Raw genomic sequence first — 25,117 nt, forward strand, 5'->3', positions numbered from 1 at the left:
GCCCATTGTCCCCAGGACAAGCTGACCACACAATTAGGGACTAAGGGTGGCCCGGGAAGGCACCGGAGTAGCTGGGGACCCGAGCTCTACCCCACTAATTTCATAGAGGAAAAGTATTACATCCTTGAATAATCTTGAATATTATTATTATTATTACTATCCAAGCTACAACCCTAGTTGGAAAAGCAAGATGCTACAAGCCCAGGGGCTCCAACAGGGAAAAATAGCCCAGTGAGGAAAGGAAATAAATAAATGAAGAGAACAAATTAACAATAAATCTTTCTAAAAACAGTAACAACGTCAAAACAGACATGTCATATATAAACTATTAACAACATCAAAAACAAATATGTCATAAATAAACTATAAAAGACTCATGTCCGCCTGGTCAACAAAAAAGCATTTGCTCCAACTTTGAACTTTTGATGTTCTACTGATTCAACCACCCGATTAGGAAGATCATTCCACAACTTGGTAACAGCTGGAATAAAACTTCTAGAGTACTGCGTAGTATTGAGCCTCGTGATGGAGAAGGCCTGGCTATTAGAATTAACTGCCTGCCTAGTATTACGAACAGGATAGAATTGTCCAGGGAGATCTGAATGTAAAGGATGGTTAGAGTTATGAAAAATCTTATGCAACATGCATAATGAACTAATTGAACGACGGTGCCAGAGATTAATATCTAGATCAGGAATAAGAAATTTAATAGACCGTAAGTTTCTGTCCAACAAATTAAGATGAGAATCAGCAGCTGAAGACCAAACAGGAGAACAATACTCAAAACAAGGTAGAATGAAAGAATTAAAACACTTCAGAATAGATTGATCACCGAAAATCTTGAAAGACTTTCTCAATAAGCCTATTTTTTGTGCAATTGAAGAAGACAGAGACCTTATATGTTTCTCAAAAGTAAATTTACTGTCGAGAATCACACCTAAAATTTTGAAAGAGTCATACATATTTAAAGAAACATTATCAATACTGAGATCCGGATGTTGAGGAGCCACCGTCCTTGACCTACTTACAATCATACTTGAAGTTTTGTTAGGATTCAACTTCATACCCCATAATTTGCACCATGCACTAATTCTAGCTAAATCTCTATTAAGGGATTCACCAACCCTAGATCTACATTCAGGGGATGGAATTGATGCAAAGAGAGTAGCATCATCTGCATATGCAACAAGCTTGTTTTCTAGGCCAAACCACATGTCATGTGTATATAGTATGAAAAGTAATGGGCCAAGAACACTACCCTGTGGAACACCGGATATCACATTCCTATAATCACTATGGTGCCCATCAACAACAACTCTTTGAGATCTATTACTTAAATAATCAATAATAATGCTAAGAAACAACCCACCCACTCCCAACTGTTTCAGTTTGAAAACAAGGGCCTCATGATTAACACGGTCAAAGGCAGCACTAAAATCAAGGCCAATCATACGAACTTCCCGACCACAATCAAGGGATTTCTGTACAGCATTGGAGATTGTAAGAAGGGCATCACATGCTCCAAGGCCTTTACGAAAACCAAATTGCAAACTAGGGAGTAGATGATTACCTTCAGCAAACCTATTAAGATGTTTTGCCAGAAGACGTTCAAAAACTTTAGATAATATGGGAGTAATGGAAATTGGGCGGTAATCAGTGGGACTTGAGCTACCACAAACACATTTACATAGAGGAGTAACATTACCAATTTTCCAACTAGTGCTAAAAGCTCCTCTTCTTGCTAACTTGCGCAAAATAACAGATAACTTTGGAGCTAAGAAATCTGCTGTCTTTATAAAAAACAAAGGAAAAATACCATTTGGGTCTACTTCTTAAGATATTGGACCATGTACCAAATTTCTTTCTGTACTCAATATGACTAAGCACATGTATTTCTTTAATTGTCTCTTGTGAATTAGAGTTTATATTAGGCTACAGATATTTTATTTTTAATTCCTGTTGGTGATCATTTGTCATCCTGTTGGCAAACAGTTAACATTTTAGCAATCGATTTCTAATTGAGATGAGCAGTTCGCCATACGATCAGTGAAAAAAGGACTGTTATTTGAATAAAATTAGAAATTTTGGTCACTCATGGCTACCCCCCAAAATTGGGGGAAGTGCCTTTGGTATATGTATGTATGTATGGATAGCTGCATATAACTCGATAGTTATAAGCATAATATTACACTTTTATGGTGAAAGCTTGATTTTTTAAAACATCTTCATGTATTTGTCTTCTATGTCAAGATATTTGCACAAAAGGCTAGTAAACTAGAACTGGTTGTCCTCAACTTTGCTGACTGTAAATATTCTACGATTCTTTTCTCAAACTATGACTGGAATTAGGACAACAAATACTACATAGTTTGCTATAAGTTTATTGCACTAAATCAAGGATGCTTCGTCTACACATTTTCTTCTATTACATTACATTCCAAACATTTAAGTGTTTGTTGGATGGCTTATATATAGAAATATATATATGATATAATCATCAACAGATATTGTAACACTTGACTGACACTATGAGGTTTTCATCATTGTCTTGTAGACTGATATAATGGAATTTTTGCACTTTCCTTGAAAACGCATCTGCGTAATTATCTATGCCTTCTTTAGTAAACAATTGCTTACTCCTTACGCAAGAAAATCATAGTATGTTATGAAATATCAATTATATAAAAAATAATACACTATACCAAATACAGTACATAGAATACAACTCTCCAGAAACAAATATCAGGACAACGTATTCATTACCATACATACTGTAACGAAGGTATAAAAAACATATTCCTATTGCTTTAACACATGTAGATTCAAGCAACCAAAAAATAACATTCACATTTTTTGTTTTAGTAACTTGCCTTTCCATAGATATCAGATCTTTCACATCACCACTTGTATAGCAAAATGATTTAACTACTGTATCTGATAATCACATAAACAAAAATGTCTTGACAACCGGAAATATCTTAACAAATGCAAACAATCTGATAACCAAGACATATCATATTCAGTATAATGCATTCAGCATACTAGACTATAGTAATAACATTACACACGAAGTATAAATCTGGACGGAAATGTAACATATTTAAGGCATTTTTTGAAACCTCATACATCTCTTCACTGTCTCCTTCTTAGGATCTAATCCTGACTAAACTTGTAAATATAAACATCAGCGATGCATCATAGTGCAATAATAGATACTTCGACTACATAATATCTGCATAAGTGAATATAAATCTACCATCTGAAACTTCATTAAAGAAATTAATCCTTAACAAGAATGGAATGCAGTTAATCTGAACTTCAAAAATAAAGCCACTGTAATTAGAAAACATTAAGTCTTTTAAAAAGATTCGAGAAGAGCAAAATCTGGAAAGAATTTATGACAGACTATCATTTATGTATGAACAGTTGTTAACATCTTTACAGTCTATAAAATTTCAAAGTAATATTTGAATATTTAAATATCTATAAATCTGGAAACTTGATAAACCATAAAATTCTGTACAAAGTAAAAATATCAAGATAGACAACCGTGGGAAAAAGCAAAAAGTTGACTCTTCCCGGGACGTTATCAACTGCTCTTCCCAATGAGATTGAATTTTGAAGCTCAAGTAACAACTTTCCCAAATGTAATTCACAGGAGGCATCTTAAAAGTTTCATTTTATAACCCTAATATTTACAATTCTAAATATTTACATTTTTTTAAGTTTTACAAACAGAAGCCACTTAGGAAAAAATAGAAGACTGTGTAGGTCGCAGATTCACCTGGCTCCTGTTACACTGAATTACGGCACTACTACTCTTATAAAATGTTATAGGATGGGAATTACGCAATTAAAGTTTTTTTTCTGAAAAACTAGAGTATTTATTTTCTTTGGACATTTATTCATTCCATAATGACTATTCTAAATCATAATGACTACTTTTAGTTCCTAGATAAGAAAAATTGTCAAGAATTTTTATATGTAGCCTACGTATACGAATTAACAAAAAAGTAATGTAAATGGTTAAAAGCGTAAACTCCAAAGACCCTCACTTATATGTAGCAATTGCTTGATTCTGTGACAAAAATCCAAACAGAATGAGAACTACCTTTAGTTCCTGAATAAGAAAAAGTATAAAGAATGTACGTATGCGAGTTAACAATAAGGTAATGTAAATGATTATAAGCGAAAACTCCAGACCGTCATTTATACTGTATGTAGCAATTGTTTAATTCTGCAACAAAAACTCATGAGGGTAACAATTCTTAGGTAGAATATGGCTGTATTAAAAAAAATACTGTGTATATACAGTACTGTATTTGTTAATGCGTAATCACGGAAGCAAAATGAAATCTGGCTGTAGTTCTTTTTTGGACAAAATGAAGCTTGATTGTTACTCATTCACCAATCCTTACAATTCATTCATAGTAGCACCATATCAGTGTTAAAAAATATTTTTGAAAACATAACTTACTCATTTGTAAATATCGTTTTCGAATTTATGCAACTACAAGAACTCTAATTGGTCAGTAAATCACAATGAACTTGGTTGCCAAACTGCAGTTAATCAGTAACTGATAACTTTCTCTGATGCATCGGATAAAACGTTTTGAGGCAAACCAAAAATAAAGCCACCAAAGAAACCAAAATTTTGTAAAATTTTGAAAATTAACTATAAATTAATTAGCAGTTATTGGCAACATTAGATAAGTTCAAAGCACAATATACCAGACTTCATCAGTATCAAGAAGACTAGGAAATTTGTTAAAGTAATTAAAAATAGACTTGAAAGTTAGATAAAGTTTGATATATCACAGCTAAGTACAGTATTTCAGTAGTGTATTTAGTACACAAAGAATTTTCATGGAGTACAATAGATTTCTTACAAACTTTCCCAAACAATCAGCTTCTTCGGTTTATGATCAAATTGTGTTACACGAGATAAAGCTGAAAATGGTGTTTCATAACAATCCAGTTGATTAATCAGACAATCCCACTTGGTCATGTTGAGACATACTATACCAAAAAGGTTGCAAACGAAACTAAATGTCTAATAATCTCACGAAAACTACTGAAATTGAGGCAAATTTTACCAAAAAGGGATTAAAGTTTTTGACACTTTCTTTTTGTTTCATTTGTTTCAATATAAAAAAAGTAATTTTGCAAAATGAAAATGTCTAATCTCAATAAATAATACTTAGAATTGGTAATAAAGGACTCAAAATTTCCAAGTTCTTTTCCTTAGGGATGTTTGATAAGGTTTTGCTTATCATACCAGTAATTAATCATAAAATCAATTCTTTCTGCCAGTTATGATATTTCTCCTTATGTAAATTGATTATGAGAAAGGTTAAAAATATTTTAGTATACTTTGCATGAATAGTGTGTTTAGTATTAGGTGTCAGTGACAAAGACAGTTGTTATCTTATTTAATCTAACTGGTTAACCAGATATCTAAACTTTCACAATTCATATAAACTCTGGTGTGAATATAGAAGAGATTCTTTGGTATATTTCCCTTTTTTAAGAAGGAAATAAGCTTCCTATATATTCTGCCTATAAATATTTATAAATATTGATGGCATTTGTGATTATGTTATTAACATACATGATTTTCACAGAAAAAAAATATCTATACTGTACATGTTTTCACAGAAACAGGAGGGATAAGCAGTCAGATCGAAGAAGCTACAGAATTTTAAAAAGAGAATATCATACAACCATGACTCACTAAACCTTTTTTTTTTTCCATACCAGAGTAGCTTGCTCTATCAAAAGTATTGTACCACATATATCGCAATTTCATTTGTGTCATAAATCTCTCATTCATAATCTATATTTGAATGTGACAGCAATAAGTTATTTATTACTGAAACGTGTAAGATACGATTTGGAAGGTTACGGGCGACACGGAGGTCACTAAGGTTACCGCTTGAGGTTTGTCAAGAGGGAGAATAAACGTGAGTTTTTCCTTGGAGAAGCCTTCCCACTACAAGAAGAGTCTGAATCGCTGCCGTTGGTTTGATTCTGAGCAGTTCCACGTGACATGGCCAAACCACTTCTTCCACCGAGTTCTAATTTACTTAGCTTTCGGCGCATTTGCTCGTCTAGTAGTTGCTGCATGTCAACCTGGAAGCAAATGCATAGGTTTACTTGTTTTGTTATGGTTTATGTGTTTTGTATTCCAGAAAACCTAAGAAAATTATATAAATATTTTGAATAATACCATGATAGTAAGATATTGTTTTCATCGCAAAAGCTGTAATGTCTTTATACCAATAAATATAAAATATTATGCAACATTTCAATACAAGATGAACATTTTAAACAGCCTTTCAATCGTAAAATTTTCAAAATCAGAATAATATACTTTTAAAAGATGCTTGAGTAAAAACTTACATACTTTCAACTGGTATATACCAATCTTAAAAGTAATAAAAAATGACAACAAACTACTTCAAATAATATCTAATAAGATAAAACCATTTCCAACTGTTGCCTCTATCACAAACACCCCAATAAAATAACAGAGATTTATTTCAAATAATGATCTGGCATACGATATAAACACTTCCTTACCTGCCACTGCTCTAGCTGTTGTGAGAGTTCAACCTTCTGTTGTATGGCTTCCATGAGCTGTGAGTTGATCTGCATGACATCAATTCGTGTCCTTGCCAGTTCAATCTCGCAGGCATTCTTGCGTGAGACGGCGTTGTCACGCATGTCCCAAGCCTGGAAATATAGTTATTTATAATAAACGATAAATAAAATAAAATGGGATCAGTGTCATTACATTCGAGCTTTCTTAAAAACTGTTTACCTAATCTGTATATGGATTTTTTTCTACAACTACTACTACTGGGTATCTTACTACAGCACTACTATTACTGCTGCTACTAATACTACTACTACTCACAGTAATGACTAAATAAAATGGATTATTTCAGAATTTATAAATTATCTATCAAAACTACAAAAAACTACAGGCTTATTGCCACTGATTTGTAAAAATACAACTGTTTGGTTAATAATTTTTTTTTTAAACTATTTCTTTCCTTCTAAGAGGTTTTACAAGGCTAAGATAAACTTAAACTACGACTAAAATGTTGCTAACATAAATATAGCAACAACTACATACATCTATTCTGCAATTACAGCAAAACCTCTTTTATAAAATTTTGAGATAAAGAACGTTAAGGACAATAAAATCTTTTCTGAGCATTTGATATTTGCATGCAAAACTTCTGAAACACAATTTCTGGGGGTCCTTGTGAAACTGGTCCTCAGGTGGAATATTCAAACACTCAGTATGCAATTCAGACATTTTATTTGTGTATTATGACTATTTCGTTAGTGTCTCTGCGTATGATACAAAATGTCTTTTACCAGTCAACAATATTAAAGTCCAGTATATGGTTTTATGGGAAGACTGATCCCTTTGGTCTATAAATTGTGTAAATGTGGAATTTATTGCATTTCCTGTTCCTCAGCGCTCCAGGATGCTTGAAGTGTTCCAATAGTTAAACTGAAGATAAAACAGGCTATGCGCTATGTACAGATGTCCTATACATCCACATGACAGCTCAAAGTTTTCTCCATGGAGTATAGACATATGTTATTGCCTTTAAGGTTTGCAAATCTGTAAACTACACTGTGCATACCTGTAGGGCTGAGAAAATACAAGAACCGTTAATACTAAGCATTAACCATTCATGCAGCACTACAAAATGTTTGTTAAAAATCATGAGTTACATGATTATTGATTTAAAAGACTACTGTACAAAAAGCATTTAGTATAATACAGCAACACAAGTTATTAATAATCATGCAGTGTATGGTTGTGTTAGTGATAAAAACTCAGCGTGGAAGCAACATCTTTAAAATGCCATATTCTTAACACAACCAGTGCGTTAGAGTGTTTCTAGACAAGAAGAAAAATCTTCCATCAAAGAAAAACTAATGTCGACTTTCAGGTTAATATAAGGTAGTATTGCGATATACAATTATAAAGAATTTTAGTTGATGATTTAAAGACTGAAATTTTATTCAGATTACGAGGCCTTCATGGACATAAAGTACAAGATGGTTTTAACATTTTAATATGTGTTTGAATTCTTACAGCAATTCAGCGGTATCAAGCATGCATTTAATTTCTATTAGTTTCGATTTTGAGATCAAATTCTTCCACGCTGATAAACTTGTTCAAAATAAATCAGTCTTTTACTCCAATGGTCCAGGAAATAGGAAAACAAATGACCTTGTATAGCCCAGGCCAAAAAAGAATAAAAGGAGAGCAAGGAAGAGGTGTTGGACTTAACCACAAAAGAAACAACAGATCAGCCATTTATAGGATGAAAGGTTAAAATAAGAGTTAGAAATAACAGAAGCAAGAAGAGAATTCCAAAAGTATCAAAGGAATTCCATGTAGGATACTTGGGTTCCATATGGCTCAATTTCTGTAAAAAATTTGACCCTATGGTTGAGTATTATTGTTCCAATTATACAAAATACTACATAAACAGAGGAGATGTTAGTTTCATTAAAAATTCACTACAGATTAAATAAGGAGCACAGACTAAGCAAGAGGTGATAGGTAATACTAAGATCGAAATACCAACAGTGTAGCTAAGAACAAGAGAGTATATTTCCAAGAGAACCACTCACTCGCAATAGACGTTTCTATTCAGTGACCTTACCTTCTTTATCAACTCATCCTTGGCAAGATGGGTATTATCAAGATCGTGCTTGAGGTTGTCCCTGTGCTCCGCAACAGCCTTTAGTTTTGCCTCCCCTAAGGTGACTTGATGTTGGAGATCAGAAGCTTCATCAGTCTGCAATGAAACGTAACGTGCAAATGTTACAACAAAATACAACCAGATTAAGAGAGTTACTTTGCTCTAAATTCCACAAAGTTCTACTCTTCAACTAAGAAAATCCTTTGGTAAACCTTTTTTTTTCTATTTATTCAAGTGTGTGAATACTTATTCTTTCAAAGATGGCATTTTTTTCGTCACCAAACCATGGAGTTTTCATCTCCTAAAACTATAATTAATTTTTCCTTTGAGCTTATTTTGGGTTAGAGTTCTTTTGCTTGAGGGTACAATCAGGCACACTATTCTATGCTTCTTTATTTCCATTCCTCACTGGGCTATTTTCCCTGTTGGAGCCCTTGGGCTTATAGCACCCTGCTTTTCCAAATACGGTTGTAATCTAGCTGCTGCTAATAATAATAATAATAATAATAATAATAATAATAATAATAATAATAATTACAATAATAATGATAATAATAATAGTAATAATAATAATAACAATAATAATAGTAACAATAACTATAATAATAAAAAATAATCAAGTAGCATTTCATTCAAAGCATAAAAAGTTACCATAACATTTACATTTCATATTATCTATCTCCTTAAAATATGAAACTTACCTTAGCTTTGAGCTTGTCTTTCGTATCATTGAGCTCAATGTTGAGTTTATCCACAGCCTCCAAAGCCCTATGAACTTCCTGTTCCAGTTGAAGTCTGTCCTCGCCACCACGACCGCAAGCTCCACACTGGCCTTGTGCTTCACGCCGAAGGAGGTTTCTTATCAGTCCCTGGAGCTCTCTTGCAACAGCTCCCAAAACACCAGTCTGGGTAATCGTTAAACAAATGGTTAGAGTTACTAAGTAAAGAATAGCTGTACTATAGATTTAATTCTATGCTAAATTAATAACGACTTTAGAAGAACTACAAGTCGAAAAAAAATACTACGTTAGCTTGATCCGTAACAAAGGAAACAAATACCTAAGTTATATGCATTTTTCTTAAAAAAAAAAAAAAAAAAAAAAAAAAAAAAAAAAAAAAAAAAAAAAAACCTCGGCTGAAGACGATCTAACTACAATCATATATAAATGTTTACTTTATCAAGCCCTGAATCATTTATTCAACTCAGCCTTTTAATTCAAGAATATAGGTATGGAATAATTCATTCATACAAGAATTTTCACTTCATAAAGTCATGGATTAATTCAATTTATTCACAAGTAGGTTAAATCTCTTCCTCCTGCAGCAATATATTACACATTTCATTCCATTTAGTCAGCCAAAGATTTTCTCTTCATTCAGTCATTGAATATTTTACAATATTCACAAGTATGTTAAATCACTTCATCCTGCAATGTATTACGTATCTCATTCAATTTAGTCAGCCACAGATTTCCTCTTCATTCAGTCACAAAAGATTCTTCTTTACTTATCAGTGCACTATTGCATTACATGCAACCATGGCTTTCTCCACCCCCATTCAGCAATGGACAACTTAACCTCACCTTCAGTTTGTCTGGTGTAACTTCATCTGATGAGTTAGTGGAGAGGGACGTCAGGGAATTCCTTCTTCGATGTCTCAACTGATCGATCATCACCCGAATTTGTCCTATGGTATCCACAACCTCTTGCCGTAGCTGATGAAATTACACAGGAAATAAAATATGAAATATGAAAAACTCATTGGATACTTAGATAAGTGAAGGTTAGAGAAGATGGAGAAAAAATTTATATTAAAGTGAATAACAGATGTAAACCAGTTCAGTAGAAATGGTAAAATAAGTGAGGAGAGAAGTAAAAAAAAAATAGTTCACATATGATAAAGAAGAAAAAGAACAAACATGTAACAGACAGAATGGAAGCATTACAACTTTGTTATTAAAAAGAAGAGAACAACACTTCACCTATTGTATATTTTCACATTCTTTCCTCTCATTTACATTTTCCTAACTTTAAAAACCCATTTCCTAAAGAAGCATTGATAGTAGAAAACAAAGTACTGTATTAGATTCAACACCCATACATGCACTTCCAAATCGAAGCTATTTTTGTCACTCCGATTAAAAATGTAAAATATCCAGATTTTCAAGGGGGTATCTTGCTACGGTTGGTATAATACAAATTTTAATATCTGAATCTCCTTTTCCAAAGGTTTATTACAGTATTCCCTTTTTATCGTCTAATCATGTATTTGACGAATATTGCATTCCATCATTTTATAAATGTAAAGAATGAAGAGTTAATCAAGGAATCCCCAAATACTCGAAATAGTTAAAAAAAATTCTATTTTAAACTACCTCCTGGATAATATATAACTGCAAAACCTAAAATGTAAAACGTAACGGTAGGAAAAGATATCTTCACTTACAAAATTAAATCTGCTTTTAGTTTACAGAAATACAAGTGGGATGATTGAAGACCAAAAGGGGAGTTTTAAATAGAGATCCCCTCACTATAATCTGTATTGAACATTTCTCTTTGCGCTATTAAACTGTCACAAAATTATTTCTTGTAATGTAAGTACCAAGCAACGCTACCATTAAACAAAAAATAAATTTGAGTGTAGTAATGTATTTCTAAAACTGATTCAGTAACAAGATTAAAAGTTAATGATACTTATGACATGCACATCCATTTAATATATTTTCGCTGCAATGAAAACTAATACATTAAAACATGTTGAGATCTAACTTATCCAGACTGGGATGGCATTCCCGGTAAGGTATTGAACAAATAATCCTTTGTATAAGAAAGAAAATCCATTTCCTTGATCTGACACAATACTAGAATAAAATAAACTAGAGGGCATTCTATTTCAAAATATTGCTTTCAAACGCAGTCCTTGTGTTCTGATACTGTAATGTAAAATGAACATGGCTGATCCCAGTGCCGTATTATCCCAATGGCTGACTTCGCCTAAGGGGCCCAGCAAGAGGAGGGCATATGCAACTTTTTTCTTTTAGTGTTAAATGGTAAAACTGCAAATTATTTACTTCTTTTGTAATATTATTGTTCGAAAGGAGAATGAAAGTAGCCGGGGGGGGGGGGGGCAGCTTGGGGGATGTCCAGGGGCCAAGAGAAGCTCAAAGCCTAGGTGCCCTGTCATGGGTTAATACAGCACTGGTTGAAATTCCTAATTATTGTAATATATCAGTTATCATATATATATATATATATATATATATATATATATATATATATATATATATATATATACATATATATATATATATATATATATATATATATATATATATATATATATATATATATATATATATATACAGTGGAACCTCTACACACGAACGTATCTACATCCGAATTTTCCAACATCCAAAGTAAAATTCGAGCAAATTTTTGACTCTACACCCGAATTTTATTTCGACACACGAAGTAGCAATTTTCGTCGTACCGGTTGTATCCGAATTTTTCGACACGCGAAGTACAATTCGAACACGTTCCTACTCTACACCCGAATTTTTTTTTCGACACCCGAAGTAAACAATACTCGTATGCGTAGTCGGTGCTCATAGCGCCTGATGTGTTTTTTATTTCCGCCACTAGAAGGCAGCACTTCAACCTCGGAGGGACCCTCAATTAGCGTGGCTTGGGTCAGTCCTCTGTTCTCGTTGGCTTTATGTGGTTGTGCCCTGTGCGTTCTGCTATTAATTGTGTTTTAATCGTGATTTTTTACATTCATCCTTTTACGGTATTTTACGAAAATCATGGGTCCTAAAAGGCTTAGTTTCGCAAGTGGTAGTGGTAGTGGTGAGAAAAGGAATAAGGGAATGCTTTCTTTAGAAGTAAAGCAAGGAATTATTGAAAAGCATGAGCGTGGCGTCCGTATGAGTGAACTTGCAATAAGTTCCGCGCAAATAAAAGAGGTGTTAGGAAAATATCAAGACGTGGTCGACTTCATCGACAAATACCATCCAAAGAAATTGCAGGTTTGTCGTGTATCTGCGCAGTTTTATGATGTTTCCCTAACTTATTTTCGAAACATTCTGAAAAGCTGTACCAAGCAACTTTCTATCGATAGCTTCTTTAAAAAAACTACGAAGCGAACTCGTGATGAAGAGGAAGGAAGTGGTTCAAAGAAAACAGCAAAGAGTGAAGAGAAAAAAATTCAATCAATTTTAAGTGTAGAGAGTGAAAGTGATTAAAATTAATCATCAAAAAGAAAAAAAGAAAATGTAAAAAAAAAATATAAATTATAAAAAAAAAGCTAAGTTATGTTAAAGTTCACTTAGTGTAAGTTAGAATAAGTTACGGTAGTGTACGTTTATCGTAGTTAACCTCTCTACCTCCTCGCCGCCCGTCCGTCTCCTCTCTGCGTAGCAAGACTAACAACACCTGCGCTGGAGTTTCTAAGGTAAAGTGACGCTAAAAACCCGTTTCTTATTTATCATTTTTTGCTAATTCTTCTTATTTACATGTCTATTCTTCTTATTTACATGTCTATTATCTAATTGAGTGTTCATTATTCTCATGGGAAAATTATGTGTAGTAGTTTATTAAGAAGTTATCATAGGTTTTTGGGCTCAACCACGGATTAATCCTATTTCAATGTATTCTTATGGGAAAATTCGTTTCGACAACCGAACATTTTCTACATCCGAAGTTGGTTCTGGAACGGATTAAATTCGTATGTAGAGGTTCCACTGTATATATATATATATATATATATATATATATATATATATATATATATATATATATATACATATATATGTATGTATATGTATATATATATATATATATATATATATATATATATATATATATATATATATACTATACATAACACTACAACCTACACGAAAACAGCATGCAAACAAGTGAAAAAGGGGAATGTAAACAATCAGTTTAGCATGCATAGATGCACAATTACTAAATACATAAATATCACAGCTTTTAAATCCAATACCCCTTTCAGACATATATACCGTAATAGCATTTATTACATGATCTACATTTATCGGTTTACAATTTCAAATAGGAAAACATGACATTCCTTTTCTCTTTTTTATGTGTAAGAATATGAAGACACAATTACTTTCTTTGAATATTCCAAGTACTTTGAAGGATCAACAATTAACTAATGGGAACAACCTAAACAAATCTAAACTACAGAAATCTCCGCAATAAGTTCCCAGATTTATATGAATATTTGTATTATTCAAGTATTTTCCTTCCATTTTATAAAAAAAAAAAAAATGGATACCAAAAAGTAAAGAACACGATTAAACAAGTACACATAAATATGGAAGAAAACTATATCACAATTGAAGGAATGGAAATTACATCCACCATATTGCTAGGCAAGGATTCTACTTTGCTCATTGGAATAAAAAGCATCGATTTTTCGCCAACGAGATGATAACTAAATAGAAGAAAATCGTAATAAAAGAACATCATTAGCACTATCCTTATTTACAGATAAACCCCAAAGATATAAAAATGCTTTGGACAAGAGAACAAGGATAAACTTTTAAAACGGTTTGAATTTCCATTATAATTACTTAATCTAGCATTTGCCATTCATCCAATCTATTTACAGCTACTACAATAACACATAACACAGATCTACACTCACGTCCCATAATTGAGGCGTTCACAATACTAAGTTTTGCAGGGGTCGAGCGGGAAAAATCAAAATCACAACAAACGCTTTTGAAAATTGACAATTTTCAAACGCTCATATCTCGGCGATTTATGAACGAATTTTAAACAAGTTTTGGAGTCTGTGTATATCCAAGTAACAAATTTTAATGCGAAAAGAAGAATAGTTTTAGAAGACATTGACTGAAAATAAAGAATAGCACTAACTCTGGATACTTAGTATTGTGAACGCCTCAATTATAACTGCTACATACGCTCACAGATTATGAAATTCCACACAAGATGCTGTAAGAGGAAATTAATCTTCAGTTAACAGTACAAGAGGGTTACGGAGGACAAAGAAAAGCTTTCTAATTCTAAATATGAAGCAGATAAAAATGCAATAAGCACATTTTTTGTGGTGCTTTTAAGACTGCATGCATTATTAGATTGATTAAAGCCGACAAGTTCAAATCATTTAAAAAGTTTTTAGCTTGAACAAGTATGCAATGATTGATTAAATTGTGGTTAATTATCAATATGATTTTAACGACATTAATCGATAAATCTTGTAGATTACTATTGTAGATAAATATCAACAGGATTTTAGTAACATTTATAGATAAATCTAATAACTGTTATGGATAATTTTATGTTATTTTACTAACATTGACTGATAAATACAGTAGATTATTATTAATAGATATCATTTGATAGATACAAAATATCATGATGCAATATCTGAAATGGATAATCTGCCTAAATTATCTAATAACTGAAATTTTAAGAAAACTCACAGTTCAGTTAATTTTGAATTTTTTTTTTTTTTTTTAGAAAACTACTTAACATAAAATTAAAATTTACATATTTTATTTATATTTTTTTCCAAGAACGAAAATGTTAAACGCCAATCTTATTTCTTTCATTTTATCTGCAGTTAAAGAGTAAAGCAGGATGAGACTATTGACTAAAACTAATAGAATTACTCTAGTAAAGCAATGTTAGTCATTCTATAATCAAACTTCTTATCTCTACTGTGTTTTGTGATAGCTATCTATGCTAAAAAAACAGCAGGCTTGGTGAGGGGAGGTGTGTCACTTACAGTTGTGCCCTTGAAAAGAAACAAAAAACAATGGAATTAGAAAACGGTGTAAAAATAATGATGAACATTACAAGATTTGTGATAAGCTATTTGGTGAAGATGATTATCCATTGCACTATGTATTTCTAAAAAAAAAAAAAAAAATTTAAGGTGAAAGCTGTGCACATAGCTATATATTTAACTCTTGGTTGTGGATACTCCATGGAATACATACTTTATTAGAGGGATTTACTGTTAAGGATATTCAGGATGTAATACATATCCTGATGTAAAACAAAGCTTTAAATTTCAGCGTGTTTTGAATGCAATTTTTGGTCACAAAATAATCAGTGAAATGCAAAATACATTGAAGTTTTAATTGTCTACTATTTAGGATGAATTTACAGTGCTACTTTTTCCATTAGAAAATATCACTAAAGTTATCAAAATTATGATAAGGGAAAATATTTCACAGAAATAACCTCTATGAATAAATATATTTCAAATTATGATAAGGGAAAAATATTCCACAGAAATAAACTCTATGAATAGGGAATACAAGTTTCTTAAAAATGTTCAAGTATATTTTCCTTCACTTATACATTCACTGCTGGAGCCATGTAAAAACTTATTTTTGTGAGTGCATAAAGCCAGAATATCCTACAACATACAGCAAGTGCATCTTCTGTACAGTATTTAAACACATTCAAATAATTAAAGTGAATTACTAAATGCTATTTACACAATTATCAGTGGGTTTATATCTAAAAGACAATAGGTCACAATCTTGTCTTTACGAACAAAATGCAAACATCTTCACTAATCCCAAACCAATCTATCATAAAATCTCCCTTCTTCGCAGGAAACACAAAGCACAAAATCACTATTAATCTAAGTACATGTATATTCAAACAAGTACTCACTGCTTTGAGTGTCTGCCCGTCTGACGTTGGCGAGAGGATGGGGTCATCACACTCAATGTCTTCTTCGTCCAACTCCAGAAGGTCTTCGGGCAAACTGGGATGGGAGTGCGGTCGGGAGACTGAAACATAGTTTGAAATCAGTTTCTATATATCTTATCATTGTTATATTAATAAAAGTGGCTAGATCCAAGGACTGTTTAGTCTAGGTGGGTCGTATGAAGGCCAAGTTGAGTTTTCACTCTTTAGAAACCCATTAAAATTAGCTTTGGTGAACCTTACGAGTAAATAAAAGGCTTGCAAATATCAAATAAATTACATTACTGTATCAGAAAGATTGTTTTGATAATTGTTGATAATTCAATAATGGGTATTAGCAGTGCGAATTGAAATTTAAATAACCTAAGAGAACGATGCAAAGTATATTATGACAAACAAGGCAAATAATAATTAGGTATCACAAAAAAAACTATGCACAAGATGTTAAGAAATAAAATCATCACAAAGGAAGTCCACAGAAAATATGTAACGAGGTAAATGGTATCACAATGTAAGATCTAAGAAATTTTGAATGCTATGATCGTGTCACTACAGTAATATTAAAATAATATTTTCCTTACTGTATTTTGTACGCAATGAAGCATTACTATTCAAATATCATTAAATATTAGATTGGGTTCTCTGTATTTCTTGCAATGTATAGACTTCTAAATTCAATAGGTTGTTATTACCATGGATTTCTATGACATGTTTATCTCAATGAATAATTACGATGATAATATGATAACTATTTTTTTTTTTTGCCTTCATCCATAACAAATCAAAATGAAAAAACACTTATTTCGGTAAAATCTTTAATGTAGAAGGAAGTGTTTCCTTTCCTCACTGAGCTATTTTCCCTGTTGGGGCCCCTAGGCTTATAGGATTGTAGCTTAGCAAGTAATAATAATAATAATAATAATAATAATAATAATAATAATAATAATAATAATAATAACGTGCTATGGAATCTATATGGTAAAGTCGTGACCATTTATCCAATTTTTACAGATTTGGTTTTCATTACTGATCCTGAATTTATCAAAATAACTGTAATATATTGCAATTATAGATCATACATCACAGCAAATGATTTATCTTTTATGTTATTCCTCTCTACCTTTGTTTTAATTGTTACAATGAACATGAACAGCCCGTGAAAATTTAACCCATTTTTATTATTCTTATTTGCATCTTCTACCTTTTAAAGTTTCTTAAACCGCAGCAACTTCTCAAGTAAGTTAAAAATCAGTGTATATATTTGGACGACTGACCCATTTTAGAATTTTTGTTTATTTGTATCTTTCACCTTTAAAAGTTACTTATTTTTCTCAAGCAAGTTAAAAATAAGCATATATTCATTTAGACTGATTTCTTCGCAGCAGTATGAATTGCTTAACGGCATTCACTAATATCGATACATACAGAATGTCCTCAACTTACAACCATTCGGAGATACAAACGCAAATCCAATTGAAATTATAAATATGCGATATTGTATCAAAAGTTCATAATGAAATATTGTATTAAAAATATCAAATATATAATTTTATGCATTATATAAGAAAACATATGAAATATGAAACGGGATTATTTGTTGACTTTTGCAGTTGAAAATCGTAGTCATGCCAGTTAGGTGAAACCTACCCTAAGAAAAAATTTAAGAAAATTTGACTTTCAAACAGCTTTTCAGATCCTATAACTTCGTAAGTCAAGGACTTTCTGTAATGCTATCACTGTCACCTGAACACCACACCGAAAACGCAGTAATCGAAAACTAAAAAGGGGAAATTATAAATAAATGTGTAACAGGCTTACATAAGTCCTTTTATATTATATATATATATCAAATATCTGTTTTAATGTCGTTAATGTTCTTAAAATATTTAATTTTAATTTTATTCATTTCTTATATCGTTTATTCATTTCCTTATTTCCTTTCCTCAATGGGCTATTTTTCCCTGTTGAAGCCCTTGGGCTTATAGCATCTTGTTTTTCCAACTAGGGTTGCAGCTTAGCTAGTAATAATAATAATAATAATAAGAATAATAATAATAATAATAATAATAATAATAATAATAATAAAAATATTAATAACAATAACAATAATAATAATAATAATAATAAAAATAATAATAAAAATAATAACAATAATTATAATAATAATAATAATTATAATAATAATAATAATAATAAAAATAACAACAACAACAACAACAACAACAACAATAATAATAAAAATAACAACAACAACAACAACAATAATAATAATAATAATAATAATAATAATAATAATAATAATAATAATAATATTACCTTCCTGGTCGGACATGTCAATCTCATTCCTGAGGGAGGTTTGCTCCATAGAGGGGGACGAGGAATTCCTGCTCAAGGCTTCCAGACGATCGTTCAGGAATAGGTTCGTGTGTCTTAGGTCGTCCAAGTCACGCTGGCTATTCCTTAGCTGATCATGGAGATAAATGAAAAATAATATATTATATATATATATATATATATATATATATATATATATATATATATATATATATATAATGTTTAAAAGGAACAATGTACAGCATATGTATATATATACATACATACATACATACATGTATATAAATATATATATATATATATATTATATATATAAATATATATTATATATATATTCATATATCATATATTATATAAATATATATATATATATATATATATATATATATATATATATATATATATATATATATGTGTGTGTGTGTGTGTGTGTGTGTGTGTGTGTATTCAAAAGAAACTATGCAAATGTAGTTTTTATTGTAGGAGGAAAAGGCATTAATATTCAAAAGCAAACGCTTTTGAATTTATTATAATGATGAATATAAGGTAAAAATATCAAATATAAAAACTACATACCTAAACTAGGAACTTCCTACATTAGCAGACATTAAATAATCTATTATATAAAATAGTACAGGCAAAGCATGTATTTTCTTACAATAACTGTCATATTGCAAAATATCATTGAATAAAATTGGTGTAACTGTAAATCTTGAACTTTCTGACGGCATGATACAGCCAAAACGAATTTTAAAGCTATATACTCTAATAAGAAGATGTCGGGTTTTAACAGGAAGCAACGCGTATCAATTTCTGTTATCAAACATATAAAACATTTGGGAATATCTGTAATAAGATAGTTCCAACGGCTTCCTTCACTGCCTTTGTATTGCTACATTAATGTTATTATATCTATTGACATACAATGACTGGTGTTTAAGACTATGGTGATGAAAAGGTTATAAAAAATATTTCTAGAATTCAATCATTACAGATTTGTTAACATAACTGGAGATTAGCAGACCAAGGTTGTTATCCCGATGCTTTATTTAGAAGACTCTTTAAGGGTTTAAATTTCGCCCATGATTGGCAGAGGCAAGGGACAGTGACAATGCCCGAGAGACTGACTATATCTACATATGATCAGGGCCCAAGCCCCTCTCAACCCAAGCTAGGACCAGGGAGGGCCAGGCAATGACTGGTGATGACTCAACAGGTAGACCTATTGGCTCCCCAAAACCACCCATCCTTAGCTCATAAGGATATTGAGGTTGGAGATACTACAAGTAACTATCGAGTTGAGTGGGACTCAAACCCCAGTCCGGCAAATCGCCAGGCAAGGACGATTGCAATAGGCTACAACTATCCTATAGCTATTCCTTCACAAGTTCCTTGTCAAGTGCTCTTACCAGTGCTTCCTGTTCCATGCTGCGTTTTTCCAGCATTAGGATGCGATCGGAGGACTCGTCCAACGTGACGCTGAGTCCTTCCCTCTCGCTGAGGAGGCTGTCGATACGCCTCTCCAAGTCCATCTTCTTCTCCGATAAGAGGTTGATCTGTTGGGACAGCGGATTTAAAGTGGAAAGATTCTTCAAATATAAAATGGAACTGATACAATTACATTTAAGTGAATGACCACCACATTTACTGCATCGTATCAAATAATTGTCATCCAAAAGAGGTTAGTTGTAGTTTTGATTCAAAGTAGAGTAAAATCTATCTTTGCATTACGTTAAATTCCCAAACTAACCCACAGTTCACAAAGAACTAATTGATCATGATCTAACCGAAAGTGCAGGTAAAGGTATGAGCCATCATGTTTTGATGGGGAACAAGATTTGTAGGAGATACTGTAGTTATTTTGTATACCAGTAACAAAACCAACTTTGCCCTACATCATGTTGCTTGAATTGACAAGAATTTTACCGTTTATCATTTAAGAAAATCCATACAGTATGATTTAAAGCGAACCTTAATTTAAATTATACCAAGCTATTTTTTTCTTCCTATATATGCAATCTTGGAGAAACAAAATAAAAATTCAGATGACTCAAAAGCCAAGGGACTTACCTCTTCCCTGAGCATATCCAAAGTGGACACCTGTTCCGACATGTTCGATTTTCGCAGTTGAAACTGGTCCCGCAACAACTGCAACTGCGATTCCAACTGTTGCTCATGTTTCGATTGCTGGGGAAAATATAATCAACAAATTACAGCATTAGTAAAGAGGGAGTAAAAAATGCTTGGAGAAAATAATCACTCAATATCTCGGTTGCTTTAATATTCGAAATGGGAAATTATAATTATTAATTGTAATGAAAGATTCGTAAATATGTCTTTTAATGGCATAGTAGATAAAAAGTATATTTCACAATGACCTCTTTTTTGTTACCCAATATATAATAGAAATCCCAAATTTTTGTCAGAATTTTTGCAAATGCTCCTATTAAATTGAGATAGAAATACACGTTTAACAGATAATGTACAAGAGTGTAAAAGATAATTGATCGTATAATCTTAAATGAAAAAAAAATATTGTAGCTATTTCCACGTTTAAATCGCCAATTAAGCACAGAGAGAGAGAGAGAGAGAGAGAGAGAGAGAGAGAGAGAGAGAGAGAGAGAGAGAGAGAGAGAGAGAGAGAGAGAGAGAGAGAGAGAATCTCGCCAGATGATGATGACAAATGAAATACTGTAAGAGTTACTTTCAAAAAAGAAAAAAGAATCCGTATGAGCTGTATATAGAAATGTGTTTCAAAATAAGATTGAAAAAACCATTTCGAAGGAAAAATAAAAAATCAAAACTTAGAACACTGAAATCTAAGTCCAACCGTAATGAGGTGAAGTATTCGTTATCTGAAGGAAACTGTAACGAGATAACTTTCCTGATATTTCAAGAATTATTGCAGATTCAGATGCATAATCAACATAAAATGAATAAAAAATTATCATTAATAGTATAAATGTTATTTTCATAATGTAATCTATCAAGACATGTAAATAGTTAGTTTTTTCTAAGCTCGTAAATTACCAGCGACTTTCAATATTCTACTTGTATTGCCTAAGATCTATAGGTCTATTTTCGAAAGCATTATATTCATCTTCTAATCAAAAGACATGAAAGTAAAAATAGTATACTACTGAACACAAAACATAATTTGATAATGAATTCATAAAATAACAAAGTGAATCATGAGCAACGACAGATAGTAAAGAGGAAAAAATGATCAAACTTCAGCCAATTGTTGCACTGGTGAAACAGAAATGACATAGTTAAAATCTCTTTCTCATGACAACTGATAAAAAATGGCTGACTGTAAAATAATGAAAGGCCATCCATGGTCACAGCAAGAAGGGCTGCTCTAATGTTTTTCTATCTACTGTTCTCTTTCCTTTTGAACAGTTCTTAACTTAATTTTGAACAGTTCTTAACTTAACTTTGAACAGTTCTTAACTTAATTTTATTGAATGCATCAAGGTTAAGGTTGAACCCAATTAGAACCTATACATCGGCAACCCATATAATTGAACATATCAGGCGTTTTTTTTTTTATCTGCTGTTCTTTTTCCTTTGAACAGTACATAACTTTAAAATAAGTGTCCGAATCCATCTTAATTGTATTACATGCATCAAGGCTAAAGATGAACCCAATGAGAGCCTACACATCGGCAACCCATATAATTTGACATATCAGGCTTTTTTTTTTTTTTTTTTTTTTTTTCTAAAGACATGTACCTCCTTGAGCTGAGTGGTGAGCCTCTGATTCTGTTCTGTGAGCTGGTCGATGAGCTGGCTCTTCTCCCTCTCCGTTTGTCGCAGGGCTTCCCGCTGCTCTTGTAAATCGGTTCTGTGGAAGGTGGAAAAGATGTCAGAGGATTAATAAAAGTTTAATTGTATGGATGAAAAGTTGAGTTTTCCTATCACGAGGATCAAACCTATACAGTATTCTAGAAGTTTTATTCCAGCTGTGACTAAGTTGTGGAATGATCTTCCTATTCGGGTAGTTGAATCAGTAGAACTTCAAAAGTTCAAACTTGCAGCAAATGTTTTTATGTTGAACAGGCTGACATAAGTCTTTTTATAGTTTATATATGACATATCTGTTTTGATGTTGTTACTGTTTTTAAAATATTTTATTGTTAATTTTGTCTCATATCGTTTATTTATTTCCTTTCCTCACTGGGCTATTTTTCCCTGTTGCTCCTTGGGCTTATAACATCTTGCTTTTCCAACTACGGTTGTAGCTTGGCTAATAATAATAATAATAATAATAATAATAATAATAATAATAATAATAATAATACATCTAAATCCAGCAGATTGGTCATGCAGAAAAAAATAAATATACATCAAAGCCTTAAGATAAGACGCAAACTGATGTAAAATCTAATTATCCTAAAGAATAAGATCACGATTTTGTAACAAAAGAAAGATGAGGATGAAAAGTGAAAGCTCTATTTAATCCTACCACTAAAACCAGCATATCAGTCAGGGAAAGAAAAAAAATACATTAGAGCTTTAGGACGCAAACTGATGTCAAATCTAAATCTTCAAAAGAAAGATCATGATTTGGTAACAAAAGAAAGATAAAGTACAGGCAGAACATGATACCTTGACTAGGCAAGTACTTTGTAACAGATCAAATCAGTAAATTCAAATTCATTACTTTATTCAGGAGTTCTGCATTTGTTTGGGCGTTTCTATGAAAGCAGTTTCTATACACATCAGATACCTAACCGCCAGTCATCTTGATTATTAGCAGACTTTCAATGGGACATATGCGCCAACAATCATTCACAGTTCCCTTGCCATTTTTCTTTACAAGGTACCTCGGAAACCTACAATTTCATGAAAATTATAATGTTAATAATTGTTCACTTTATTTACTGAGAAATAGCAACATCAACATTTTCGTTATAATTATAAATGCCTAAAATATCTATCAAAATGAAAATTATAATGTTGATAATTGTTCACTATACGTAGTTGCTGAGAAATAATCCCACCAATATTTTCGTCATATTTCTAAATATCTAAAATATATATAACAAAATAAACATGATTATCAATATCAACACACCACGACGTTCGAGAACATTAATTCGCATTTTCCCAATCCATCAAATTATCAAATTCCCTTTGTAACTCATATTCGATAAAAGAGGAAACAAGAATTGGTAAGTTACACGTGTATAATCTTCTCGAAGGATTGAAGATGACACATACCATGGAAAACGGAAGGGTTGAATTCTAAAGTTTAGTAAGGAAGTTAAAGATAATAACTTTCATGATACAATAAGTGAAAAATATGAAGATAATCATTGCTAATTCTAATTCCACGAAAGAATTATTTTTCTATTTAAATGTCAACGTTAAACAAATTAATAGCAGATGCAAGAGAGAGAGAGAGAGAGAGAGAGAGAGAGAGAGAGAGAGAGAGAGAGAGAGAGAGAGAGAGAGAGAGAGAGAGAGAGAGGGGGATACTTAAAAAAAGAAAGGAAAAATGGGGAACTTAAATCATCTTCTTCATATAATAAATGGATAAGATGGTTTTACGAATATTAAAAGTACTGCAAGAACAGACACTCTCTCTCTCTCTCTCTCTCTCTCTCTCTCTCTCTCTCTCTCTCTCTCTCTCTCTCTCTCTCTCTCTCTCTCTCTCTCTCAGAACAAAAGGAAAAGTGATCTCCATAATAATGTACCTTCAGTGAAGAATACGTATGTCAAATATCAATTACTTGACAATTGAAGACTGACAATTTACCTTCAATTTAGTATACCAAAATGTTTCTCAAATTATTTTTTTTTCTGATTTTAGTGTGACTTGCGTTAGATCTAAATGAAAGTGTAAATTATTGATATTTTATTTCAGTGCCTATTACTCTTCAAAATCACTCAATAGAACAAATTTCTTCTGTTCCCTTCAAAGTTGAGTTAGTTTCTAACTTTAGCAATAAATTATTTCTTAAAAACTTTCCAATTACACTGAGAAAAAATCTGAAACTTATTGGGTAAACGTTGCTATGAGAGAGAGAGAGAGAGAGGAGAGAGAGGAGAGAGAGAGAGAGAGAGAGAGAGAGAGAGAGAGAGAGAGAGAGAGAGAGAGAGAGAGAGAGAGAGAGAGAGTAATAAATTTTGAGCAAAAGAAAATCAAGGTTCTACTTTATTGACCATGAGGTCCAGTTGTGTTGTGTCTCAACCAATATCGTAAACAACCGCAGACACCAGCATCTGTTGACAATAGGCACAACGGATTTGAAATTAAACTCTGCAAATTGAGACAAATTAAACTTCCGAGTCTCGACTGAAGAGAAAATCAAGATCCC

At 32.0% G+C, this 25,117-nt stretch overlaps 1 protein-coding gene across 1 annotated transcript in view; it reads right to left on the minus strand.

Moving 5' to 3' along the window:
- Window positions 1-2,365: 2,365 nt before the first annotated feature.
- Window positions 2,366-25,117, minus strand: part of LOC137622977 (bicaudal D-related protein homolog) — a 262,077-nt gene continuing 239,325 nt past the window's right edge. Inside the window, 10 exon segments of the mRNA XM_068353587.1 lie at window positions 2,366-6,132; window positions 6,583-6,735; window positions 8,700-8,834; window positions 9,440-9,643; window positions 10,322-10,453; window positions 16,422-16,540; window positions 18,774-18,921; window positions 20,201-20,347; window positions 20,862-20,978; window positions 22,527-22,638. Coding sequence (XP_068209688.1) covers window positions 5,929-6,132; window positions 6,583-6,735; window positions 8,700-8,834; window positions 9,440-9,643; window positions 10,322-10,453; window positions 16,422-16,540; window positions 18,774-18,921; window positions 20,201-20,347; window positions 20,862-20,978; window positions 22,527-22,638 — 1,471 coding nt within the window. The 3' untranslated portion in view covers window positions 2,366-5,928.

This window comes from Palaemon carinicauda, chromosome 30, assembly GCF_036898095.1.
Source record: "Palaemon carinicauda isolate YSFRI2023 chromosome 30, ASM3689809v2, whole genome shotgun sequence".
Taxonomy (NCBI): domain Eukaryota; kingdom Metazoa; phylum Arthropoda; class Malacostraca; order Decapoda; family Palaemonidae; genus Palaemon; species Palaemon carinicauda.